This window comes from Triturus cristatus, chromosome 1_2 (genome assembly GCF_964204655.1).
Source record: "Triturus cristatus chromosome 1_2, aTriCri1.1, whole genome shotgun sequence".
Lineage (NCBI taxonomy): Eukaryota > Metazoa > Chordata > Amphibia > Caudata > Salamandridae > Triturus > Triturus cristatus.
Genome location: NC_140580.1, coordinates 820,886,963 through 820,909,574, shown reverse-complemented (window position 1 = coordinate 820,909,574; position 22,612 = coordinate 820,886,963). Strand labels below are relative to the sequence as shown.

Genomic DNA, 22,612 nt, shown 5'->3' with positions numbered 1-22,612 from the left:
CTTGCACACAAGGAGGAAGGGAAAAGGGTACCTTAAATCCATGCATGAGGTCTTATTGCTGCACTTGGTAGAAAAAAATAATTATTACTTAACAAAGCGCCATTCCTTTCCTCACTTCAGTTTCTGTATCCACGCATAAAGCCTCACTCAAGAAAGAAAACACCCCAAGCCCTGTCCTAGAAGCATGTCCCCTCTTCAGTTCCCAATTACGTCAATGCTTCTACTGCTGAGAGACAAACATCTGGCTAGATACTGATAGAGCGCCATGAGATTCTGAAATTTGTAGGGGTGCATCATATTCACCGTTAGTCAGCACCCGCATATTAATCGATGTATGTTAAGTAGTGCCATAGAAATGTATTGCTATAATCGTTTAACATAGAGGTGATTAAAATGTAATAATGCTTTTCGTTAAGAGTAACGCTGCAGATCATTGTGAATGTATTCAGTAAAATGCATAATGATTAGTTTCGTGCAATGCAATGTATTAGGTTAAACGTATGCCATGTTAAAGTTACACGTGCAAGTTGTTTGCTCATTTATATGAAAATAATGTATTAAGGCTTAGAGTGTGATTTAATAGTGTGTTTGATTTTGTAGAGGCCTGATCGCATATACGTTAGAAGAGAAGGCCTGTTCATTTTCTTATGTTAGCTAATGTTGTAGGCCAAAAATGATTCCCTTGGTACAGGCTTTGGGCTGCATAGAAATGTAAAATCTTAAAGATGTGAAATGGTTTCTCGCGTTCCCATGTTTCTGTTGCAGGTGCAAGGACATTTAGCTTGTTAGAGAGACGGTCTTTGTTTTAGGAGTTAGGATGCTGTGAGAAGCCAACAGGGGAGTGCATTGGAATGTGGAGATGATACTTCCAGCGGAGAAGGTGCCTGGGACCCAAGGTCAAGCTAACCGTCCTTGGACGCAGGACAAATTTGTGGAAAAGTACAGAGAGAAGACCTGGCTGAAGAGGTGTGCCGAGGGGCGTGTTCTGTGATTTTGGGGGTTTGTATTAGGGACAGTGCCCCGTGGGTTGAGCAGATGAGGTTGAGACGGGAAGCTAGAAGGAGCATCTTAGATCGAGCTCTGACTAAGTGACTGTACTTCTTAAGGGAGTCTTCACTTCTGACACCTTTTTCTTATTCTCTTGCCTCGGATGGGAATGCTAAGTAGGGATGTCACTCTAGAGACAGTGTAGGGATAGAAATGTTTTCCTTTGACTAATGATTCCTAAAATAGATATTAGTCTAACCATCGTTTTCTTGATGCTTTTAGAATCAGTGATTCTTTTTGTCTTAAGTCGAATGAGAATTTTGCGTAGGCTTGCCTTTGTTTTAGTGCCCATTTACCTTCTACACCTTGTCCTGAGGTGTTTGTATGTTCAGTTGTTTTTGGTTGTAATAAAATCTTACAAATTTTAGATTTGGAGTCAGTGGTCCTTTCCAAATGAAATCTAATTGTGGCAGATATATTTTGATAATTGTGTTCATCCCCTCCACACTATTTGGCAGATAAAAAGATCCTGTCGACCTGAGAGGATTCTTGGAGATAATCAGGTAGGCAAGAATCCGGCCCTATCAATACCACCTATGTTAACAAAGGCGAACACTCCTGCTACAACATTGTGATTAATTTATATCAACACAATCATAACACCACCACAAGAACAAAGGGATGGTTGACGTACATGCTTTGCAATTCAGACAGGCATACCTTTGCCAAAATAAGTATATGTGAGTTCTCCATGCAGGCTGTAATGCAGCCTGCATGGAGAACAGGGAAAGTGCACATGACTGGTTTGGGCAGCCCGAGAGGGCCGACCAAACATTCATTCTGCACTTAGGAGTGGGCAAACCACTCCTTCCCTGCCCTGCTCCGAGAGCAGAGCAGACCAGCCTACCCGCCGGCCCGCAAAGCAGCACGAAGAATAAAATGATAACTTAAAGTTATAATTTTATGTTTTGTACTTTGCACTGCTGAAAAGCAGTGTGGTGACGCTCCTCCACCAAATGCACCAGCGCTGAGGGAGCCAGACAGCGCCATATCTTCGTAATTATGACACTGTTCACCTTTCTCCCGTTCCCTCAATGCGGAGTAGCAGCATGCCTTGCTCGGCTGCGTTGCACGAACTATTAGTAAACATATTCCAACATATTTTTCTGAGACTCCTGGCTTCTTAGTTTATCTGAAAAAAATTGTGGAAGAATTACTTTTTGGCTCCTACGCACATTTAGTACCATGCCTCATAAATTGGTGCTTGGCTTCCGTGATTAAAAGTGTTTTTAATAGCATCGTTCCTCTTTTAATTAGTTCTTTTTAAATGTAATGTTTGAAAAACTCATGACAATGTGCCCATGACTGCCTTTTAATGACTGCAACGTCTTTTTTTGCAAATGCCTTTTTTTGCGATTCAATAACCTTTTTTGCATACTATAGCAAAAGCCACAAAATAAACAATAAGAAAATTGCAAATAAGGCTCTGACCAATTCTCTTTGGCCACGTGGTGCCTTAATGAAATTGACTGTTAGTCATGAGTGCTTAAAATGGTCAGTAAAAGTGATTTCAATTTACCATAACAGTGTGACTAAGTTGGATTGCTGATATGGTGACTTTGATTATGAGTGGGTTTCTTATGGGGTTTGACTGTAGTGGTGCCACTCAATTGGCTTGCTTTTTTGTGCAGTAAAACTTGGGGTTTGTTATTTACACGGTGCTGAATTCTTCCCCATTCCTGTACTGCAGAATGGGAGGTAGCAGCGTATTTCTTGCTCTGCGGTGAGAACTGCAAAACTCAGAATGTGCACTATTTATACCGCACAATATCTGCCATGTTTTAACCAGTGTTAGGTCTGTGGTTACAAACTATGATATAACCAAATATGTTTTTGTCCGGATTTGGGGGTCAGTCTCCTAGTTGCAACCAAATTAGGAATAGCCTGTGAATCAGGGCGAGTCCTTTGGTGTGTATTTGTCAAGACGTGGATTACTAGCAAGTCCGTAGCTGGATAACATGCCCACCCCTCCAGCCCCTGTTTGAGTTCTGTGCCACGGCGCTCAGACCAATCACATCGCTGCATTGCAGTGTTGTGATTGGTCAGTGGGGCCTGGCTGTGCTTCTTGTTCCAAGAAGAGGAGAGCAGGAGCAGAGACGCGGGACCCGGCGGCAAGGTATGTTCATTTTTATTTTTTATATGGCACACCCTAACTCCCCAGTGTGACTCACACCCCTGCACCACCCCCCCACCCGCGGGCCATGCCGGCCGCCACTGATTTGTGGCGGCCTTACCCTAACGCAGGCACCCGTGCACCATTGTTCAAGGTTGCCTGGATTACATACAGGATTGTGTTTGTGCAGGAAGTGATACCATTGTGCATAAAAACAATCTTTATAGGCATATTTCTCTTTCAATGTGTGTTGCAGAATGCAGAACACATGGAAAGAGGAAGAAAAAAAGAGGAAAGGAGAAAAGAAGATATTTCTCCTAGTTATGCTTCTGTCTGGTAGGTGCACCATTTTGGGGCAAACCCGGGTTTACAAATCTCTGTAAATCTGGGTTTGCATCAGGTGCACCTCAGGTGCATGCACGGTAATGTCCATGCTCCACATTTCCTACCTGACGCAAAGTAATGCAACTAAGCGCTATGAGCTGCGTCGTTTTACTTTGTATTTACTAAACCACGCAAACCACCCAAAATGCCAAAATGGATTTTTGTGTTGGGCTGCACCACAAAAGTGATGCAATCCCACACAAATTCTTAGTAAATCTGGGCTATTGTGTCTTTGCTACTGGCACAAGTGGTTACAGGCCACACAAACTACATAGCAAAGAAAAGAGAGAGCAAGAAACAAAGCGCGGGTTCCTCAGTTGCAAAGCCCTTACTTGCACATCTCTGTTCTCCTAAAGATGTTTCAGCCGATTTGCCTTCCAGCGATATTCATATCATTAAATGAACGGAGCCATTATAAAACGCTTAATTTTAGATGATGCCTTTTCGATCAATCACGCTTTGTGTTTTGGAAATTTACAAAGAAGCATTTTGGAGTATCATTCAAGTTTTTCTAGCTACCTTTCTGGAGTTAAGTATTTATAGTATTAAAAATTAGTTCCCTAAAAGAGGGCGGTGCTGGGAAAATTATCACAGGGCCAGTATCCATCTCTCGCAAAGCATACATTCACATTAGAGTGCTTCAATTCCAGGGCAAAATGCGACTTATTCTGTGGCACTTGTCTCACCAATTTCCTATTGAATTGCTGGTGCCTCAGTAAACCCTACAGAAATCGGTGTTTTCCAGCATTAAAAATCTCATGAAGCAGCAAGGAATTATCTATATCACAAAATAAACTGAGGTCTCAATTACAAGAGTGAAAAACATTCCCCGTTAACGAACATTGCAAGACGTGCATTATCCAAAAAGGAATATATATCTGTGTTTTTATGCAAAAGAATACCAAATTCAGCATGCCCTTTCTCTTGTTCCTAATTACTAACTCTGTTTGAACCAAAACCTTATTCTCAGATTGTTTGCAGAGTTGGCCTGTTGGATACATACATAGGAGAACATGTTCATTTAATAGATACAAGACCATTGGCCCTTTTCTTCTTGGTTTCAGGCTCCATACCGGTGTCGTCATACTTTTCTTTGTTCTTTAACTCTTCAGCTTTCTGAACAGAGCTAAAGCTTGCTTTAGTATTTGTGAATAGACCTTGGCCTTGTTAATTCCCACCACATCTAGGGCCTAATGGACTTTGTGGACACAAACCCTATGATTCACAAAAGAAGTAACTTTGCCACTGCAAAACGCTAAGTTGAAACGAGGAAAGGTATATTGCAATCAGTCAATTCTATTGCCAATGTACATATTGTAACTACTTTACATTCAAAATGAGGAAGGACATTGAACTCAGGAAGACATGTATCAATGTGCTGCCTCTGTAATTGCAATCACAGACCATTGATACTGTACCAAGAGGATGCTATTGAGTTAACTAAGTGGACATTGTCAACTTATTAAATGTGGCCTCTGGCACTGGGAAGCTGCATGCTCACCTCAATGCACTTCAGATCATGTCTGCGATTTTTCATTACATCTCCTCTCCCTTTAAGAGTTTAAGAGTCAGAGGTTACAATCATGTGTGTGATTTGAAGTGCAGAGATGGAGGACTGCTGTACCACACAGTACTGTATCCTTGCATTGCCATTCCTTAATGTAGGGTTCGTAAGCAGAATCCTGCTTAATTAATAATAATTCAGTAGAAATCTGGAAATTCTGAAGAAGGGTAATTTTTATGCTGTGATAAATTTGAACATTGTAAGACATTGGGTTGTTGGTTGACTGGGGTATGAGCCCTGGTCAAGCAGCAACCACAATCTGTGTCTGGGTGAGACACAAGAAGCCCTTCAATTAGTCTGTGCTCAACCTTCTGGTAACTTGGCACGGAGCAGTCAGTCTTTACTTAGAGACAATTTGTAAAGTATTTGTGCAACATTTGAAGCAGTAATAGAGTGAAAAAACACCACACAAAAAGAATCCTATACCAAGATGGAAAGTTAGAGTGATTTTCAATATATAGAAGAAGACCCAAACGACAAAAATCCAAACAGTAGAAACAGAGCTATGCATTTTTAAAGATTTTAGAGAAACTAGCAGCAAAAAGCACAAAGCACCAACTGTGGATATCTGGTTGTGCCGGACCGTGACAAAGTCACAAGTTCAGGTCAACCACAGGAGCACAGATCAGCTCCAAGGAACCAGTTAGGCCCGCTGAACAAGCTACCTTAAATCCTGGTTTGCGAAGCACTGCAAAGATCCGCGTCAAAGATGTGTTGAGTCGGTTCCATGGTGCATTGAAGCTGCGATGCATGGTACTGCATCATCGTCAAGGATCCCATTGACGAGGGCTTGTGATGAGAAGTCCAGCGTCAAGGATGCATAGTGCTATCAGGATGATGCATTGGTTCTGAGGAGCTGCGAGGCTGCGATGCGGAGTCCGTCATTGTCATTGAGGCTGCCTTCGATGAGGGAAGCGAGTGCCTGTGCTGAGGATGCGTCGCGCAGCGGCATTTGTGAAGAGGCTGCGGGTTGCGGAGGCGATGCAGTTCATGGCGGCGGGTCCAATCCATGCAGATGCGGCTATGTGCTGGCTCTGCTCGGGGTTGCGCAGCTGAGAAAATGCATTGGTTCCACTGGATCTACAGAGGCTGGCAGAGCACCTTAGGCCCACATCCAAGGATCCAGGACTGGAGTGGCACCACTTAGCATGGTAGACAACAGATGGTAGCGTCTAGGTGCTGGAGTCGAAGCTGTTGGGCTTTCTGTCCCTGAGGCTCAAGTCAGGAGGCAAGCAACTAGTCCTTGGAGTCACTCTGGTGGTTCTGTATTCAACAGATGCAGGTCCAGTCCTACTCACCCAGGCAAGAAGGCAGCAGGTCAGCACAACAGGGGCAAAGTCCTTTAGAGTAACGGTACAGCAGAGTGGCAGGCCCTTCAGCAGCATAGCAGTCCTTCTTCATGGCAGAGTATCCACATGTCCAGAAGTGCACTGAAGAGTTGGTGTCTGAGGTCCAGTATTTATACCCAGTTGTGACTTTGAATTCCGAAGAAGCTTCTAGAGTCATGCCTTTGAAGTGCACCAGTGCCCTGCCTTCCTTGCCCTGCCTCTAAACTAACTACAGGGGATATTCAGCCCTTCGTGTGGAGGCAGGATATAGCCTATTCAAGTGTAAGTGGGACTGTGCCCAGCTCCTCCCTACCATCCTGCCAGTGATTACCCATACAGTCACACCTAAGCTCATCATTGTGTGTGGCTGTCTAGGAGCAATACCCAGAGCCCAACTGCTAGCTACACCCAGTCATGTGGTCCAGAGACAAGCTGCAGGCACCAAATGGCTAAGGCAAGAAAATGCAAACTTTCCAAAAGTGACATTTCCAAAATTGTAATTTAAAATCTTACTTTACCACAAGTTAGGGCTCTAAATTACTATTCCGGAGACACCATACCTTAACTGGTTACACGTTCCCATTTGGAAATTACAGTTATAAAATGTAATAAAGTAACCTCATTGTTATCCTATGGGAGAGGTAGGCCTTGAAGTAGTGAAACATCGAATTTAAGAGTTTTTCACATTCAGGACATGTAAAACTTAAAATTACATGTCCTACATTTTAAATACATTACACCCTGCCCTCTGGGCTGTCCTTGGCCTACGCCGGGGTTGGCCTATATGTATTGAAAAGGAAGGTCAGGGGCCTGCAAAAAAGTTTCTTTTTCCAGGTCGGAAAGGCAGTTTAAAACTGCACACTCGCAGGTTGCAATGGCACATGTGAGACATTTTTAAGCTTCTACTTAAATAGGTGGTATATTCAGTGCTACAGGTCCACAAGTAGCATTTAAATTACAGGCCTCAGGTACAGGTAGTGCCACTTTACTAGGGACTTACAAGTAAATTACATATTCCAATTAGGTATAAGCCAAACTACCATGTTTTAAGTAGAGAACACTAGAACTTTATCAGTGGTTAGCGGTGGTAAAGTGCACAGTCATACAGCCAGCAAAAACAAAATCAGCAAAGATAGGAGGTCTGAAGGCAAAGGGATAAACTACACCAATGATGCCAGGTCTAACAAATGTTTTCAGGACTTTTGGGGAAAAAAACATTTGTATCCTCATTTATGACTATGTGAAGCTATTTCCCCATGATTCAATGATTATAGTATACAATTAAATGTGCGAATATGATGCTATAATAATCGTGCCCAAAAGTCTATTTATTCTATTGTTGTTCTGATGTTAATTGGCTCTATTTGCTTGAAGTGCAAGGATTTTTTGCATTTGGTATTACATTTTACACCTCATGGACTTTAAGCACTTCTTTGCCTAAGGTTTTGGAAAGATAGTAGAATGGTAGAAGTCATTATTGGTACTCCTAATATTGGCTGCACAACAACCAGTTTGGAATAAAAACGTTTTAATTGTGATGATTATTGCCACCACACTGTTGGCACCCAAATTAATGTGAATTACCTTATCCTGTTAGGCTTCAAAGCTGTGATGTGCAGTCACACAGATAACTTAGTAGCCTATACATAAACTAACTGTGCAACATTGTGTCATAGCAGCATCCCTGAAGGTATGTAATTAGTTTTTGAATAGAAAATACATAAATCTATATAAGTGAGTTTAAAAAGTCATTAAAAGGTTACACAGAAGCTTTGGAGATAGTCTTTTGTAAACAGGTAAAAGAGACATGTAACAATCTCATGAACTTCCTGATAAGTGATGGTGCTTTGAGAAAAAGCTGTACTTGGCTGCTTCCTTGACCATCTGATGTTTGCCTCAATGAATTATGACCACAGATACTTTTTCCTAAAATCCGATATAGTGGGACAGAAAAAATGGGAACAATTGATTCCACTTTGTAGCCACAAAACCTGCAGTTCCTTGAAGGTGGGCATTGTGTATTCCATGATCCCTCAAACTGAGCCATCATGATATACATCAGTCTAAAAAGTCAATACATGATTTTACAAACAACCTCTAGGTTGAAGTGTAAATATTCCTTGATTTGTTGTGAAATGACTATCAAATATATAGGCGGAGTGCTAAAAAGGGTGCAACATGGCCAAATCATTCATATAATTTGCCAAGCTTCAGTGTTTTTCCTATGAGTAGTACCTTACTTCCAAGCAGGTCATTTTCATAAGCGGGGTTAGCATTGGCAGTAGGTTTTCAGTGATAAGCGTTTTAATGACTGCCAGGCTCAAATCTGAAGTAATGCCAACATTTACTTTTAGTGCTTCCATTATTAGCATTTTAAAGGACTTTGCCTTGACTCTTGACTTGAGTCCTGCTTTATGCAAGGTTGTCAGTGAGGGTAAAGAACGTTCAAGACATAGTTTGGAGAGGTTGAGCGTAAGTTTAATAAGGATCTTATGTCTCTCATGTAGATTGCATCCGGCACATTAGTTCTCTTTATTTCGAGAACCTAAGATGCATATATGAGTTGTGGAATGTGCTTTGAGTTGATGTCAGTGATTGATTGTCCAATTGCCCTATGTCCATAGATATTTGAAAATCTCTTTATAGATTTTGTAATGATGCATGATTTTGTCTTCTTTAGTGAAATAGGATCGGACATTGATAGTTTATTATGTATGGTTCATCCCAAGTAATTGTATTTGTTTTTTTGTTCCACTCATTTTCCATCTATTGTCCAGGACGAAATTTTACCAAAGGACATCACTTTTGTATTTCCTAAAGTGACGGTTAAGTCACTTGCACAGTTATATTTACGTAGCTTTGAGAGTTGGGTTTGCAGGCCTGATGGAGTTAACAAAAAGATGGATGTTTACATCGTCCGGATAGGTTAGAAAAGTGATAGGCTGCATGCCTAGTTTTGGCTTTAGACCTGCTACACAATCTAGATGTGATGATAAGTCTGATATATATAGGGGGGAAATATGGTGTGTAAAGATGTATCCTTGCTTTGGGCCTTTTGATAGAGCATCTTTTGAGAGAGTTTCATTGTTATTTATTTATGTATTTATTTATTTATTTCTGTTATGTTTCAATGTTAGCCAAATTGATTTTCAGACAAGTTTCATTGTGTAATGCAATCAAACCATGCGAGCCCAATTGTAAGAGTGTTTTGAACAAGTTGTTACTTTTTACTGCATTCTTATTGAATAATTCTGATATAAGAGTGGAGACAGATCACATGACGAATGTTTAAAAACGTTATTACATTTTCTCTATTAGAGTCAATATGTCGATCAATGCCAGCAACATTTCTGTGAACAAATCGCAAGTTCATTCAATTTTAAGCTGATTTCCCTTATACTGCTCATAGGAATGAAATAGGGTGTTCAGATATTGGTGATGGTGTTGATCTGGTGAAGATGTTATGGTGACCTGACACTCTTTAGAAATGTTTTTATTAAGATTTTATTGTATATTATATCTCTACTATATCGACAGGGCCCTTGAATTGGTTTATTTTATTCAATGATCAGGAAGTTAAAGATTGAATTTGCCAATTTACTGGATATCTTAATATATATGGATATTTTGATTTAATCCCCTTTGATACAAGGATGCCCCATGTTGCCAAGTCAGTCCATCTTTCCCAGATTTTATGTGGAATAATATCCTCAACCACGTAGTCTGTGATGTCTCTCCTTTAGGCCTTATGCCTTGAATGAAACTAACACTTGAAAGTGATTTAATCATTTTGAAATATTTTGTTGATTTAAAATATCATGGAGTCTCTCTGATTTGTAATTTGGAATTAAATCTTAAAAGGCACATTCTAGATCAGTGCATCCTAGTGTCTTAACCAGCTTTAAATTCAGAACTGCTGGAGAGAACTTTTGCATTGTCACTCAAGGTACCAGAATGACTTGGGTTTTAAATGATCTTTCTCTTCTTTTCTATCCTGACCAGAATCACTATTGGCTTTTAATTGTTGATTCGATTGAGTTGAGATGGTAGTTTGAGTGCCAGAGAGCGTTCCAGCAAGAAAGCAGAAAGGCAAATCTGTTAGCTATAGGTTTAACTAGGTTTAAATGAACAGTTGAGGAGATATCAGACTCTCTGGTGGTGGTAACAGTCCTTGGAGTATTTGTTTATTAGTTTTGATTGTTTGATAGTATTTGCCTGTGGCTGGAAGGCAAGTTAAGTGTGCAATTGAATGTGCTCACGATTTTACTTGATTTTAAAGGTAGATAATTTTGCTTTTGTACTAAGCTATCGAAAAGATTGAGTTGTTGTCGTTTTGAATCATGACACTTTTTTCTCTCAGATTAAATACTAGGAAAAGGTTGCATTTATTTGGATGCCTATTTGCCATTACATTGGTAGACAAAGATTCTTTAGGAATATTTTATTTTAATTCAGCTCCCTTGGTTTTTTTAAGCAATGCTTTCTCATATATGGCTGAAATCCTTCACTTGCTACCTCTGAAACAGTGAACTGATCTTACAGTTCGAGATTTGTCATTCAAAGGTAATTTGGTGTGGGTGATTTTTCACTTCCTGCTTTATCTGGACTAGGTATGTGATGGATCAGCTAGGTACACCTCAATATGTGTTTTTATGTTCCAGGGATCCTTGTACTTGCATTGGCGTGACTAATAATGTTCAGAAACTGGTTGAGTCCTTATAATTGCTGAAGTGCCAGGTTGCATTGATTTAGGTATACCTGGGAGAAGTTGTAACAAGTCAGCTATGTTAACCAGGCGTGAGAAGATGGCAACATGAAAACCAACGTTTTTAGTACTTTTTTTTAATGTTTCCAAAAAGTTTAGTGCTTTCATGTAGACCGCACAGAACTCTTTTAATGTCATTATATAGGACAACTTGCTCGGATAGTAAAGATGATTGGTTGCCTCTGGCGTGTGCCATCTTAGACCATGTGGCAGTAATTGTCCCCATACCTTGTAGACTAGACTAACTGGAGATGTATTCAATTCTTCAGAGTCAATTGGACGTGGAGGTGACCTTGGCTGCATTTTGGTACTGGAGAGTTTATTTTAACTCATTGAGAGAGCCCCCGTAATCTGATTAATTCTGCTGATAAATCAGAGTTATCAAGAGAGCGGGCCAGTAAGTTATGATCGGATGGTTGAGTTATGTTTATTGCTTCGTTGTTGACCTGGAGGGTGGGGTCAACCCTCTAGATTGAATCCATGCCCAAGTTGCTGTTTCTTTATTTTAGATCATAAGGTATAGTATTCATTTGTATGGTTATTATACTTATTGTAGTAGTAGTTGTTCCCGGGTGGATCTCGGATGCTGAAAGGGTATACTCGGTCACATTGGAGCAGCACTGGAGGTAAAAATCCGAGCTGGGGGGAGGAGCCTAGCACGCAACCAAGATGGCCGCATAGGCTTAAGGCTCTCGAGGGCCTCCGCAACCTCCCACGTCTATCCTGACTAAATCCTGGTAAATTTGACGGGCTTTTGCTGATGCATTCGCGCTGAGGTGCCACCCGTTTTCCGAATTCTGATCGGACGCCGGGAACCCGAATGGTTGCCCTCCGAAGTTTGCGGCCTGCTGGTGCCTAGGTCCCGGTCTCGAGTTGGTGAGGTGCCCGGGTACGAAGTGAACAACAGCGGCATGCAGGGCTTGACCTGCCCCGTACCCCGCACTTTCACTTTCGTTTTCAAGTCTGCTGTTTGAGATCGGCTGAGGGACCCTGGTGTTTCAGAGGAGCGCGGACAACGGAGTGTCTGGCCCGATCTTCGGACTATCCACGGACGTCCTGCCTGCGATCGCAGTGTCCGCTTAACTTAGCCAACGGGTCCCTGTCCCTGGCGCTGGCGGGTGCCAACCTTGGTGGCCTCCGGACGATGGCGGCGAGACTCGAAGGGGACAAGTCGAAATCTAAGTCAACCCGGAGGGGATCCTATGCTCAGGCCAACAGCATGGACCGTTACGCGCAGCTAAAGGGATCCCCCGCTGGCCTGCATAAATCGCCTGAGCGGTCTAAAGAGCTGGCGGGCCCGGCGTCGTAGTTTACCCTGTAGGACGTTATGGGCGCCATTGAGGAGATGAAGGCTGCTGTGGGTCAGCGATTTGATACCCTGGCACATAAGTTGGACGCGGTACTGATCGATGTGAATTTGGTCAGGGCAGATCTGTCCAAAACCAACGAGCGGGTCGACTCCTTGTCACATGCGGCGTCGAGCCTAACTGTGGACGTGGCCGCCCTGCAGACGGAGGTCCGTCGGTTGCGGTTAGCCAGTGACCAGACTGATCGTCGACTTGAGGATTCGGAAAGCAGGGCTAGACGGAACAATGTCCGTATCATCGGAGTGCCGGAAAGATCGGAGGAATCTGCTGCTGATCTTTTTGTGGAGGATCTGGTGATCAACCGTCTCGCGCCCAAGGGATTGAGCAAGTTCTTTGCGGTGGAGCGGGCCCACAGGATTCCGGGTGGTGCGCCCAAAGTGGGTGCTCCCCCGCGGCCTATAATCGCTCGACTTTTTAACTTTCGGGATAGAGATTCTATCCTTCAGGCGTCGCGGGTGGCTGGGCCGCTGAAGTTTGAGAACTCCAATGTCAGCTTTTATCCGGACTTCACGCAAGCGGTCCAGAAACAGCGGCTGGGATTTTTGGGTGTCAAGCGGCGCCTGAGGGACATGGAGCTGAAATACGCGATGTTATTCCCTGCGAGGTTGCGGGTTGAGTTCCAGGGTCGTTCCCACTTTTTTGACCGACCGGAGGCGGTTGGTGACTGGTTGGATGCCCTACCGCGGGGACAGGATCGAGACGATCGGGCGGAGGAGAGCGGACGGTATGTGGTGGAGCAGGACTAGAACTTGGTCCCTGGCGATGGACTAGATTGACTATTCATTGCACCTTGGCTCAATTACACTCTAATCCGGCACATCATGCCCTTCAAATGTCTGGGGGTTGCGGGGAGCTTTTTGGGGTCCTTTCCTCCTTCTGGGGTTCTTTTGTGGTAAATGTTAGGGCGACAGGCACACTGCAAGTTGGGGGGGCTGTTCGGGCTCAAGCAGGGGTGCAGGGACGGGGGAGTTGTGGTTTTGGGTCTGTGGGGGAGGGGGGTTGTTGGGGATGGTTGTTGTTTTTTCGTTTCGCAGGGCAATGTGAAGTTGTTTGCTGATTTCTCCGGGTTGTGCTCTCCGGGATGTGGGATTCATGTGCGGGAGTGGGATGGGGGATAGGGGATTGCGAATCCTTTCGTGGAATGTGAATGGTCTGGGGGACAGGATCAAGCGCGGGGTGGTGTTACAGTTCTTGAAGCGGCTCTCGCCCGACATCGTTTTCCTGCAGGAGACACATTTGGTTGGGAACTCCTTCCAGGCCCTGAATAGGAGGGGCTATCGCCTGGCCGCTCACTCTGGCTTCACTTCTGGCTCTAGGGGAGTGGGCATCTTAGTTAGGACCTCCCTCCCACTGGCAGTGGACGAGGTGCTTCACGATGATAGGGGGCGATATGTGGCACTGGTGGGAAGATGGGAGGGTAGAACCATCTCACTGGTGGCTGTGTATGTGCCCCCGGGGTTGCAGACGACTACATTTGCTGACTAGGGCCTTTGGTTCTGGGGCTTCCTGGGGGGGTTTTGGTGCTGGGTGGAGACTTTAATGCCGTGGTCTCTGGATTGGAGGACCGTCACCCCCCCAGGGATCTCCCTAGGGCTCAGGCCTGGTTGGGGAGTTTTTTGGACACTTTGGGACTGGTAGATTGCTGGAGAATGATGCACCCGGGACAAGCGCAGTATACCTTTCACTCGGGGGCCCATGGGAGTCTCTCGAGACTCGACTATATGCTCATGCCGGCGACCCAAGCGGGGATGATTGGGGAGGTGCGTCACGTAGCCAGAGGTATTTCTGACCATTCCCCTATATGGTTGCAACTGAGGGTTGACCCTGGCACAGAGGGAAGAGTGGCACCTATTGGCCCCTGGTATCTTCGTAACCCTAAGATCCGCGCGGAGTTGGTCGAGTCCACTGATCACTACTTCACTGATAATGTGGGGTCGGTGTCGTCGGCCGTCTCCCTATGGGAGGCTTATAAGGTGGTGGTCAGGGGGCAGGCCTTGTCTCTTATCTCCCATACTAAGAGGTGCGAGAGAGCTGAGGTGGTTCGCCTGGAGACTGAAATAGCTGAAATGGAGGAGGACTTGGAGCGTGGAGTTACTGATGAGAAATTGCATGTTCTCAGCCTCAAACAGTCAGATTATAGAGCGCTAGTCACGGAAGCTGCTAAAGGGATGTATAGAGAACAGCAAGGGCGTCTGTATGACGTGGGGGATAAGGCCGGGAAGTTGATTGCTTGGTTGGATAAGAAGGAGAGAGCGAGCAGGGTGGTGCACGTTGTGGAGAGAATGGATGGAGTTCGTGTGACTGACCCTGTTGAGATTGTTGACTGCTTCGCGGATCACTTCCGCGGGGTATACTCTCCGGTTTCCGTGCGTTCGTCTCAACTGTTACTTCGAGACATCGCACTGCCAACCTTATCGGAGGCGGATGCAGCATTGATGGAGGCGAAGTTGTCGTCGGATGAGATTGCTTTGGCCATTCGCTCGATCGCGTCTGGTAAGGCGAGTGGTCCTAATGGTCTTCCCATTGAACTATATAAGTTACGTCCTGATAAGATAGCGCCGTATCTTCGTGACATGTTTTCGGCGGCACGTGCGGCGGGCTTCCTTCCCCCTGACCAACGCCTCGCCACCATAGTGGTGATACACAAAGATGGGAAGCCGCGAGACCGCTGCGCCTCCTATAGGCCCATTTCGCTGTTGAACGCAGAACCCAAAATTCTGGCTAAGGTGTTGGCTAACCGACTGGTTCGGGTCGCGGGCGACTTGATTCATCAGGATCAGTCCGGTTTTATACCCCATCGGAATACCGCCCTAAATTTGAGGCGGTTACACGGTGTGCAGGCTAGAGCCGAGTTTATACGGGAGCCGGCCATCTTGGCATCTCTAACTGCTACTATGGCGTTCGACACTTTGGAGTGGCCATATATTTGGGACGTTTTGGCGAAATTTGGATTCGGCCCTGAGTTTATTGGTTGGGTAAAATTGTTATACGCTGACCCACTGGCTCAAGTGGTGGTGAATGGTAGGGTGTCGGCTCCCTTCGCACTGGGGAGGGGTACGCGACAGGGATGTCCGCTATCACCCCTTCTCTTTGCGCTTTTCTTTGGAGCCTCTCACCGCCTGGCTGCGTTGGGAGCCGTCGTTGCGAGGCATTAGATGGACGCCGGAATTCGAAGACCGTGTCTCCCTTTACGCGGACGACATCCTTCTATATCTCACTTCCCCCCGACAGTCACTAATGGTATTGGTGGACGTGTTGACTTCCTTTGGCCGCAACTCCGGCCTGGTTATCAACTGGGCCAAATCGTGCGTCTACGTCCTCTCCGGGGAAGCCCCCCTCCTGCCGCAAGACTGCCCTGTTCAGGTTGCTACCCTGGGGTTCAAATATTTGGGAATCTTTATCTCACTGGATCTCGCGGTCCGCTATGAGCGAGACCTTCTCCCTCCCCTCCAGCGGCTGATGGCCGACGTCGCAAGATGGCGACGACTTCCGCTTTCACCGCTTGGACGGGCGGCATTGTTCAAAATGATGTCGCTGCCTCGCTTTTTGTACGCCTTGCAAAATACTCTGGATGTCGTACCGGCCCGCTATTTCCGGGAGGTTGAGGGTCTTCAGCGTCAACTGTTTTGGGACGGGCGGCCGCGGATTGCTCTCGCCAAGTTAATGCTTCCTTGGTACGATGGGGGGGTTGCACTCCCTGATATCAAACGATACTATTGGGCGTCTCAGTTGGCGGCTGTGAACCACGGGATATATGGTCCTGCCTTAAACCCGGCGTTCGAGATGGATAAATTCCTGCTTCCAGGTGGGGATTATAATAGGGCGCTGTACTCGGTGACCCCGGACACGCGGCTGACGGGACCCACGCGGGTGGCGGTGCGTGTGTGGCACGCGGCGAATGCTGCGATGGGGTGGAGGGATCGCTTGACTCGGGCGACGCCGCTGTATGCCTCTGGGCGGTTGGGCTGTTTGTGGAGATCGAAAGGCTTTGAGAAATGGGACATGATTGGTATATGTAAGGTGGGTGATCTTTGGGTGAAGGGAGCTTTCAAAACGTTTGAAATGCTTAAAAAGGAATATAAATTGAACGATAAAGAGTATTTCCGATATGCTCAAGTCCACCATGCGCTGTGTTCGGTTTTTCCGGACGCTGCTGCCATCCCCGAGTATTCTCCACTGGAGGATAGAGTGTTGGATGGCTATGTGCCCGACAGCACTATTTCTTTGATTTACAAGAAACTCATCAACGTCCGTCTGAGAGAGGCATGGACAGGCGATGGCTTAGAGCTGGATGATGAGGACTGGGTGTCGGCGGTGGCCTCCCCGAAGGAGGTGGCGATCCCGGCCCGCCTCCGGTTTGTACAGCTGAAGATCCTCCATAGAGTGTATGTCACAGGGCCCGGTTTGCTGCGTATGGGTTATTCGATGGATGGATTGTGTAAGCGTGGATGTGGCCTGCCGGGCACGTTCCTTCATATATTGTGGGAATGTCCGGAGATTGTGCGATTCTGGAACGGTCTCCATACTGTACTGGAGGGGGTCACGCACGTGGCCCTGTTGCCAGAGGCTAGGAGGTGTTTGTTGAATGTCTGGGAACCGAATGATTGCAATGCGGCACAGAGGCAGTGGGTGACCTTGGGGTATATGGTGACTAAGCGTAACATTGCACAGCTATGGGGCTCCCCGAGGCCGCCCACGGTTGATGTATGGAAGGAGAATATGGACTGGTGTATGTTTAGGGAAAAGACGGTGTATGTGGCGAGAGGTAAGCCAGGGAAATGGAGTAGGGTATGGGGTCCGTGGAATTTATATTGAGGCCGTATCTGCGCCCCGCCTTTGCCATTAAAGGTCGATATTGCTTTGACCCCTAGCTGCGCATTCTGCGGGAGTGTGTAATGTGTGTTCCATGCTTTGTTTTCCCATTGCCCCCCTTCACCGCTTCTGGACCAGAATCGTTTTGGACACTGTATGTTGTTCCCCGTCCTGGGAAGAGCACGCTGCTATCTCGGACTCTCATTGCCTTGAGTGTGTGTTATGTTTAATAAAAAATGAAACCGTTGTCTTAAACCGCTCCTGGCCTATGGCCATGGTCTGTTATAGGTGCTTACGGACTGCCGGGTACTTTGCCGCTGGTTCATTTGAATGTATGGCGTTACACTGCGGGCCCTCGGGCTCTATAGCGGCCGGCCCTGGTGGTTGTAGGCCCTTGTATGTCTTTTATTGTGTGCTAACGGTTTCTAATAAAATAATAATAAAATAAATAAATAAATAAATCCGAGCTGAACTGATTTCGGAAGACCAGTTTTATTTTGCTCAATACCGCATTTAAAAAAAAAGATATTCTTTCCTATTTTTTGCCAGTTTTCTGAGACAACTGACTTTGCTGCATGCTTTATATGTTCACCCTCTTCTTACGTTTCTTCACTAGCTGCCTCTGCATTGCCAATGTGTGTATATGTACATATATATCATTTTGCTTACTTTGGTTCCTTTAATTTGTTAGTGAAGTAAGTTACACAAAGAACATCAGTGATCATTTGTCAGTGTGAATGTGCGCCTGTTACATTATCTTAGTGGGCAAATTGCCCTATATATGTTCTGTGTGGCATATGTGCCTTTAATGTTGCCATGAGTGAACAGATGTTCTCTGTGTGTGCCTGTAGAGAGGTCTCTATGTGCATCAACTTTAACAAATGCCTCTTGGTATTGAAAATACTTCTTCTACTTGAGTCATACCACTTTTGGTCTTGGTTTGGGCAGCCTTTTATTGTCTGAAATGGCCTCTTTGGTTCTTGAAGGTACATGTGTTTAAATATAATATGATTTCATTTAAAGAAGGTTATTATTTCAGTGCTTAGAATATTTTCATCTTTTGTGTACACAAGGTTTTCCCACGCATAGGCTCATTCCAGAAATAAAATGTCCCATCTGGCAGTGCTTTGCAAATAGTTATTATTCTTATTGAATCTAAACTTGTTCTAGGGAAGTGATGAGGAAATATCTGAATATGAAGAAGATGCTGAGGAAATATCGGACAGCGAAGGGAGTGACTATGCTCCCAATAAAAAAAAGAAGAAAAAACATAAGGAAAAGAAAGAGAAAAAATCTAAGCGGAAAAAGAAAGAAGAAGACGAGAATAATGAAGATAGCAGTATCAAGGTAAATGTATTTTTGACAAATTAGTTTGTTCATGTCAAACAAAATATAAAACACTAATATAAAACCACGTGAGTAAATGGAACCATCACATTGATTACCAATCTTCAGCTTTAATCAAAAATGAATCTTGAAATAGAGCAAACAGGACTCAATACCAATGTCTCTTTTACGACGATCTAGATTGATTACTCTCAGAAGTGAGTGATCTTTTGAAGATTTTCCCAATTCTATGCAAACCGCCTTCACTTTTTGAGGCTCAATAGAAGCAATCTTTTTTTTTTATTCTCCTTTCAGCAAGTTTACAGATTACAAAATGTTTGTTGAAATAATTACAGAAATAATTTCTTAAGATTTCTCCCTTTCCTGTAATCTTGCCTTTCCTTTACAGCTCCTCTATAAGTCTATTACAGTGAACAAATTGCAACTTCCAGCCTTGCTTCTGACATTTTTCCATATTTCACTTGCATTTAAAGGTAATGTGAGAAATTGAGTTGTTGGATGACTGGGGTGTGATCCCTGGTCAAGCAACATCCACAGTCCGTGGAAGGGAAAACACACAGAAAGTCATTAAAATAACCTGTGCTTAACCCTGGGTAGCAGTCAGGCTTAACTCAAAGTCAATGTGTAAGGTGTTGATGCAGCACACAAACAGTAATAAAGTGAAAATACAACCCAAGAAAAATCCCAAACCAATTTAGAAAAATAGAGAAAAGTTTAATAAATTATTGGACATCAAAACGACAAAAATCCAATTAGTAAAACTGGATTTACACATTTTTGAAGTTTTTAGTAAAAATGAATGCCTAAAATATCAAAGTGCTAACCGCCAATATCTAGTCCCGCGAGACTGGGTCAAAGTAAAAAAATCCGGCTGACCACGATGGAGGGCGGGTCGGATACAAGAAGTGGATGGACCTGGTTGGTGCTTATCTTTGGACTTAAAAGAATTTTCAAGAAAAATGTTCTGCGAAGGTAAAGTTCTTTGGGACAAGGCTGCAGGCGGTGTCTGCGGAAGGAGCTCCACCATCCGGAAGCTGCTGGACAAAGTCCGTTGAAGATTTCTACATTCGGACATGGTCACTTGTATGGAAGTCAAAAATCTCCAGTGGGATGAGGCAGGAGGCTGTTGCCGAAGACAGCTCCAGGTTGTCGACACCCCTTTGGTGAAGGACTTCTGAGCAGGATTTTCTGCTGCGGAGAAGAAGCAAATCTGTGAGTCTAACTTAATCTTAAATCTCAAGCATTTTTGATACTGAATAACTGAAAATCCAACTTCAAGAAGTAGCAAGATTGCAGATTATGAGCTGTAAGACAGTACCTAAAGTTGTAACTGATATTTGTTCATTATAACACTTGCGGAGATGTGCAGGCAATGTTCATAATTTTTCACAGCTCACTAAAATTTACGTGTGTAAGAAGAGTCACATATGCCTTCAAACGGAAAACCACAATAAGACTGTGTGGATTTTTGTGGGTGCAGATTTCACTAACATCACAGCAGTTGGGTGGATATTTCAACTGTTGTCTCCTCCAAGAGTGGCAATCGAGGATATACATAGAATGCCCATTGCAAATGTTGGAAAACCCATAAAGCAATAATATCCTACCATGTCTTTATGTCTAAACTTACAACTAAACATTAGGTGCAGGTAGTTTATTAGTACAGGGAAAGTGGCATACACTCTCTCGTTGTGTGGGGTGCACAACTTCTCCACAAGAGAAAATGTTTTCCATGTAGAGAAAAAAAGATAAAAATACATGCACTCACAAAATTAAGCTAGTACTCTAACTTTCACATCTGTATTGCAACTGTATAACTGTATTGTACTGTGCCAAATCACAACCACACAATACCTACTTAGAGTTACTCTATACTTCTCATGCACATCTATCTGGGGAGTCAAGGGAGCTTGGGAGATGAACTTTGCATTGCAGCCTGGGGATTCAATGTCAGTGAAGAACACCAAACCACCTTTTATTCTGGTAGGTTGTTCCTGCGAATGCAAGGATCATAGAAAAATCCTGACATTTTTGGCGGTTGTCTTTTGTGGGTGGGTGTATAAGGTGCTTTTTGTGCCTGCTTTGGTAGAAAAGTTTAATTCGCAATATGCAGAATGCCTTCCTTCGGCATAGATGAAAATATTTATTAATATGTCTAATAAACTAATGATCCATCCTCAGTATCACTTGATTATACAACATATTCTACTTTCTTCTGATCATCCTTGTTTAGTCTTTAATTTTGTTGTACTTTTTTAGTCCCTTACAGATCAAGTACAAGTAGCTGAACTAATATAAACTTCAGAATTATTTGCCCTATTTTCTGTACAATAATGCTTTTGATGAACTTATGGGATTCACCTCCACTCAGTTGCTATTTGGCACTAAGAGCTTTTTACTCAATATTTGTGCGATATCATTTTTGATTGCCCATCTTTATCCTTCTCCACAAATAGGGCTGAAAACAGTGCCAATGTTATATAAGCTCGAAAGTCAATAATGCATATAAGGCATGTTCTACTATATTTGAATACTGCACACCAATACCCTATAGAGGGCACTAACATACCTTTAAATCTGTGTGTTTATGTTTACTTTAAGGAGCCCAAATCATCTGCTCAGTTAATGGAAGAGTGGGGCCTGGATAATGTAGAATATGTTTTCTCGGAAGACGACTACCACACTCTGACCAATTATAAAGCCTTCAGCCAGTTTCTCAGGTAGTAGATTTTGAACAATTGTACTGCTCTGAATTTGTGTGCTTGCACCAAATGTGTATTTGTGACTTGGAGTGGACAGGAATGACATAATAAAATGGCTAATGCCTGAAAAATTATTATAAGCGTATCATTGCACTGCCCTTTTGGGGCCAGGTTTGTGCCTATCCATTTGCCATCTTTGTGCATCTGATTTATTGCTCTTAATAAAACACATACTGATTCATCCAAAAACAGATTCAGACACTCATTGTGAACCATGCTTTTGTTGATAGTGAAATTACTGGTACCCACAATATTTGTATCTTATGTTGGGTTACAGGTAGCATTCTGAGACCAGTTCTTACACGTGCAGTCACAGTTTATAGACACAGTGAATTGTGGTACGAGAAGTAGTAAAAATTGGGCAACGGTTCCAAAAACATAAAACATTTGTAATTATCCAGGCATTTGATATTTAGGATATTATTTCTGGCATAGATGTAGGGTTCACCTTTGTTACATCACTGTACTATGTCACAAATATTCTTAGCAATAACCTTATAAAATATAGTAGCCTTTTATCGGATCTACTGGATCACCCAGCATGTTCAGGTGATGGAGTAAGTAGACACTGACATTTTAACCTCACATTGGAGACACATTTCCAGTGCCTGAATATACAGGCACAAATTTCTTAAGTGGTGCCAGACATTGCCATGATTTTCCAGAACACCTACTGGACGATTCACAGTCAATGATTGATTCCACTAATTAGTGGAGATGGTGTTGTATTCTCAGACCGCAGAAACATATTTTCCACTAGCCAACCTTGGACTCAGGCCTGTAGAAACAGCATGTTTTATTCAGTCTGCCTATTTCTTGACAGTACTTTACATTCATACACTAGATTGACTTCCCATTCACCTGTGTTTTAGTTGATTTTATTCTCTTATTGTTTTCTTTATTATTTTTTAACATAATTGAATAATGTTTTTTCATACCTACATAAAGCTTAGATGCACAGAAAGTGTGATTTACACAAAGGATAGATCTTGATTCACAGAATCAGGATGTGTGAATGTTTAGAGATGCAGAATTTACCTCTCTGAAAATCAAGACACCTAGTAAGAAATGAGAATTCATGGGATTTCCCACTGAAGAGTGATGTGGGTGACCATTTGAAATA

The 22,612-nt window shown here is 43.7% G+C and overlaps 1 protein-coding gene across 1 annotated transcript in view; it reads left to right on the top strand.

Annotated features, from left to right (window-relative positions):
* Positions 1 to 18,196: 18,196 nt before the first annotated feature.
* CHD5 (chromodomain helicase DNA binding protein 5) overlaps positions 18,197 to 22,612 on the top strand; it is a 568,616-nt gene continuing 564,200 nt past the window's right edge. The window contains exons 1-3 of the mRNA XM_085624078.1: positions 18,197 to 18,271; positions 18,551 to 18,727; positions 21,329 to 21,447. Of these exons, the coding sequence (XP_085480204.1) occupies positions 18,197 to 18,271; positions 18,551 to 18,727; positions 21,329 to 21,447 (371 nt within the window). The remainder of the gene's footprint in view (positions 18,272 to 18,550; positions 18,728 to 21,328; positions 21,448 to 22,612) is intronic.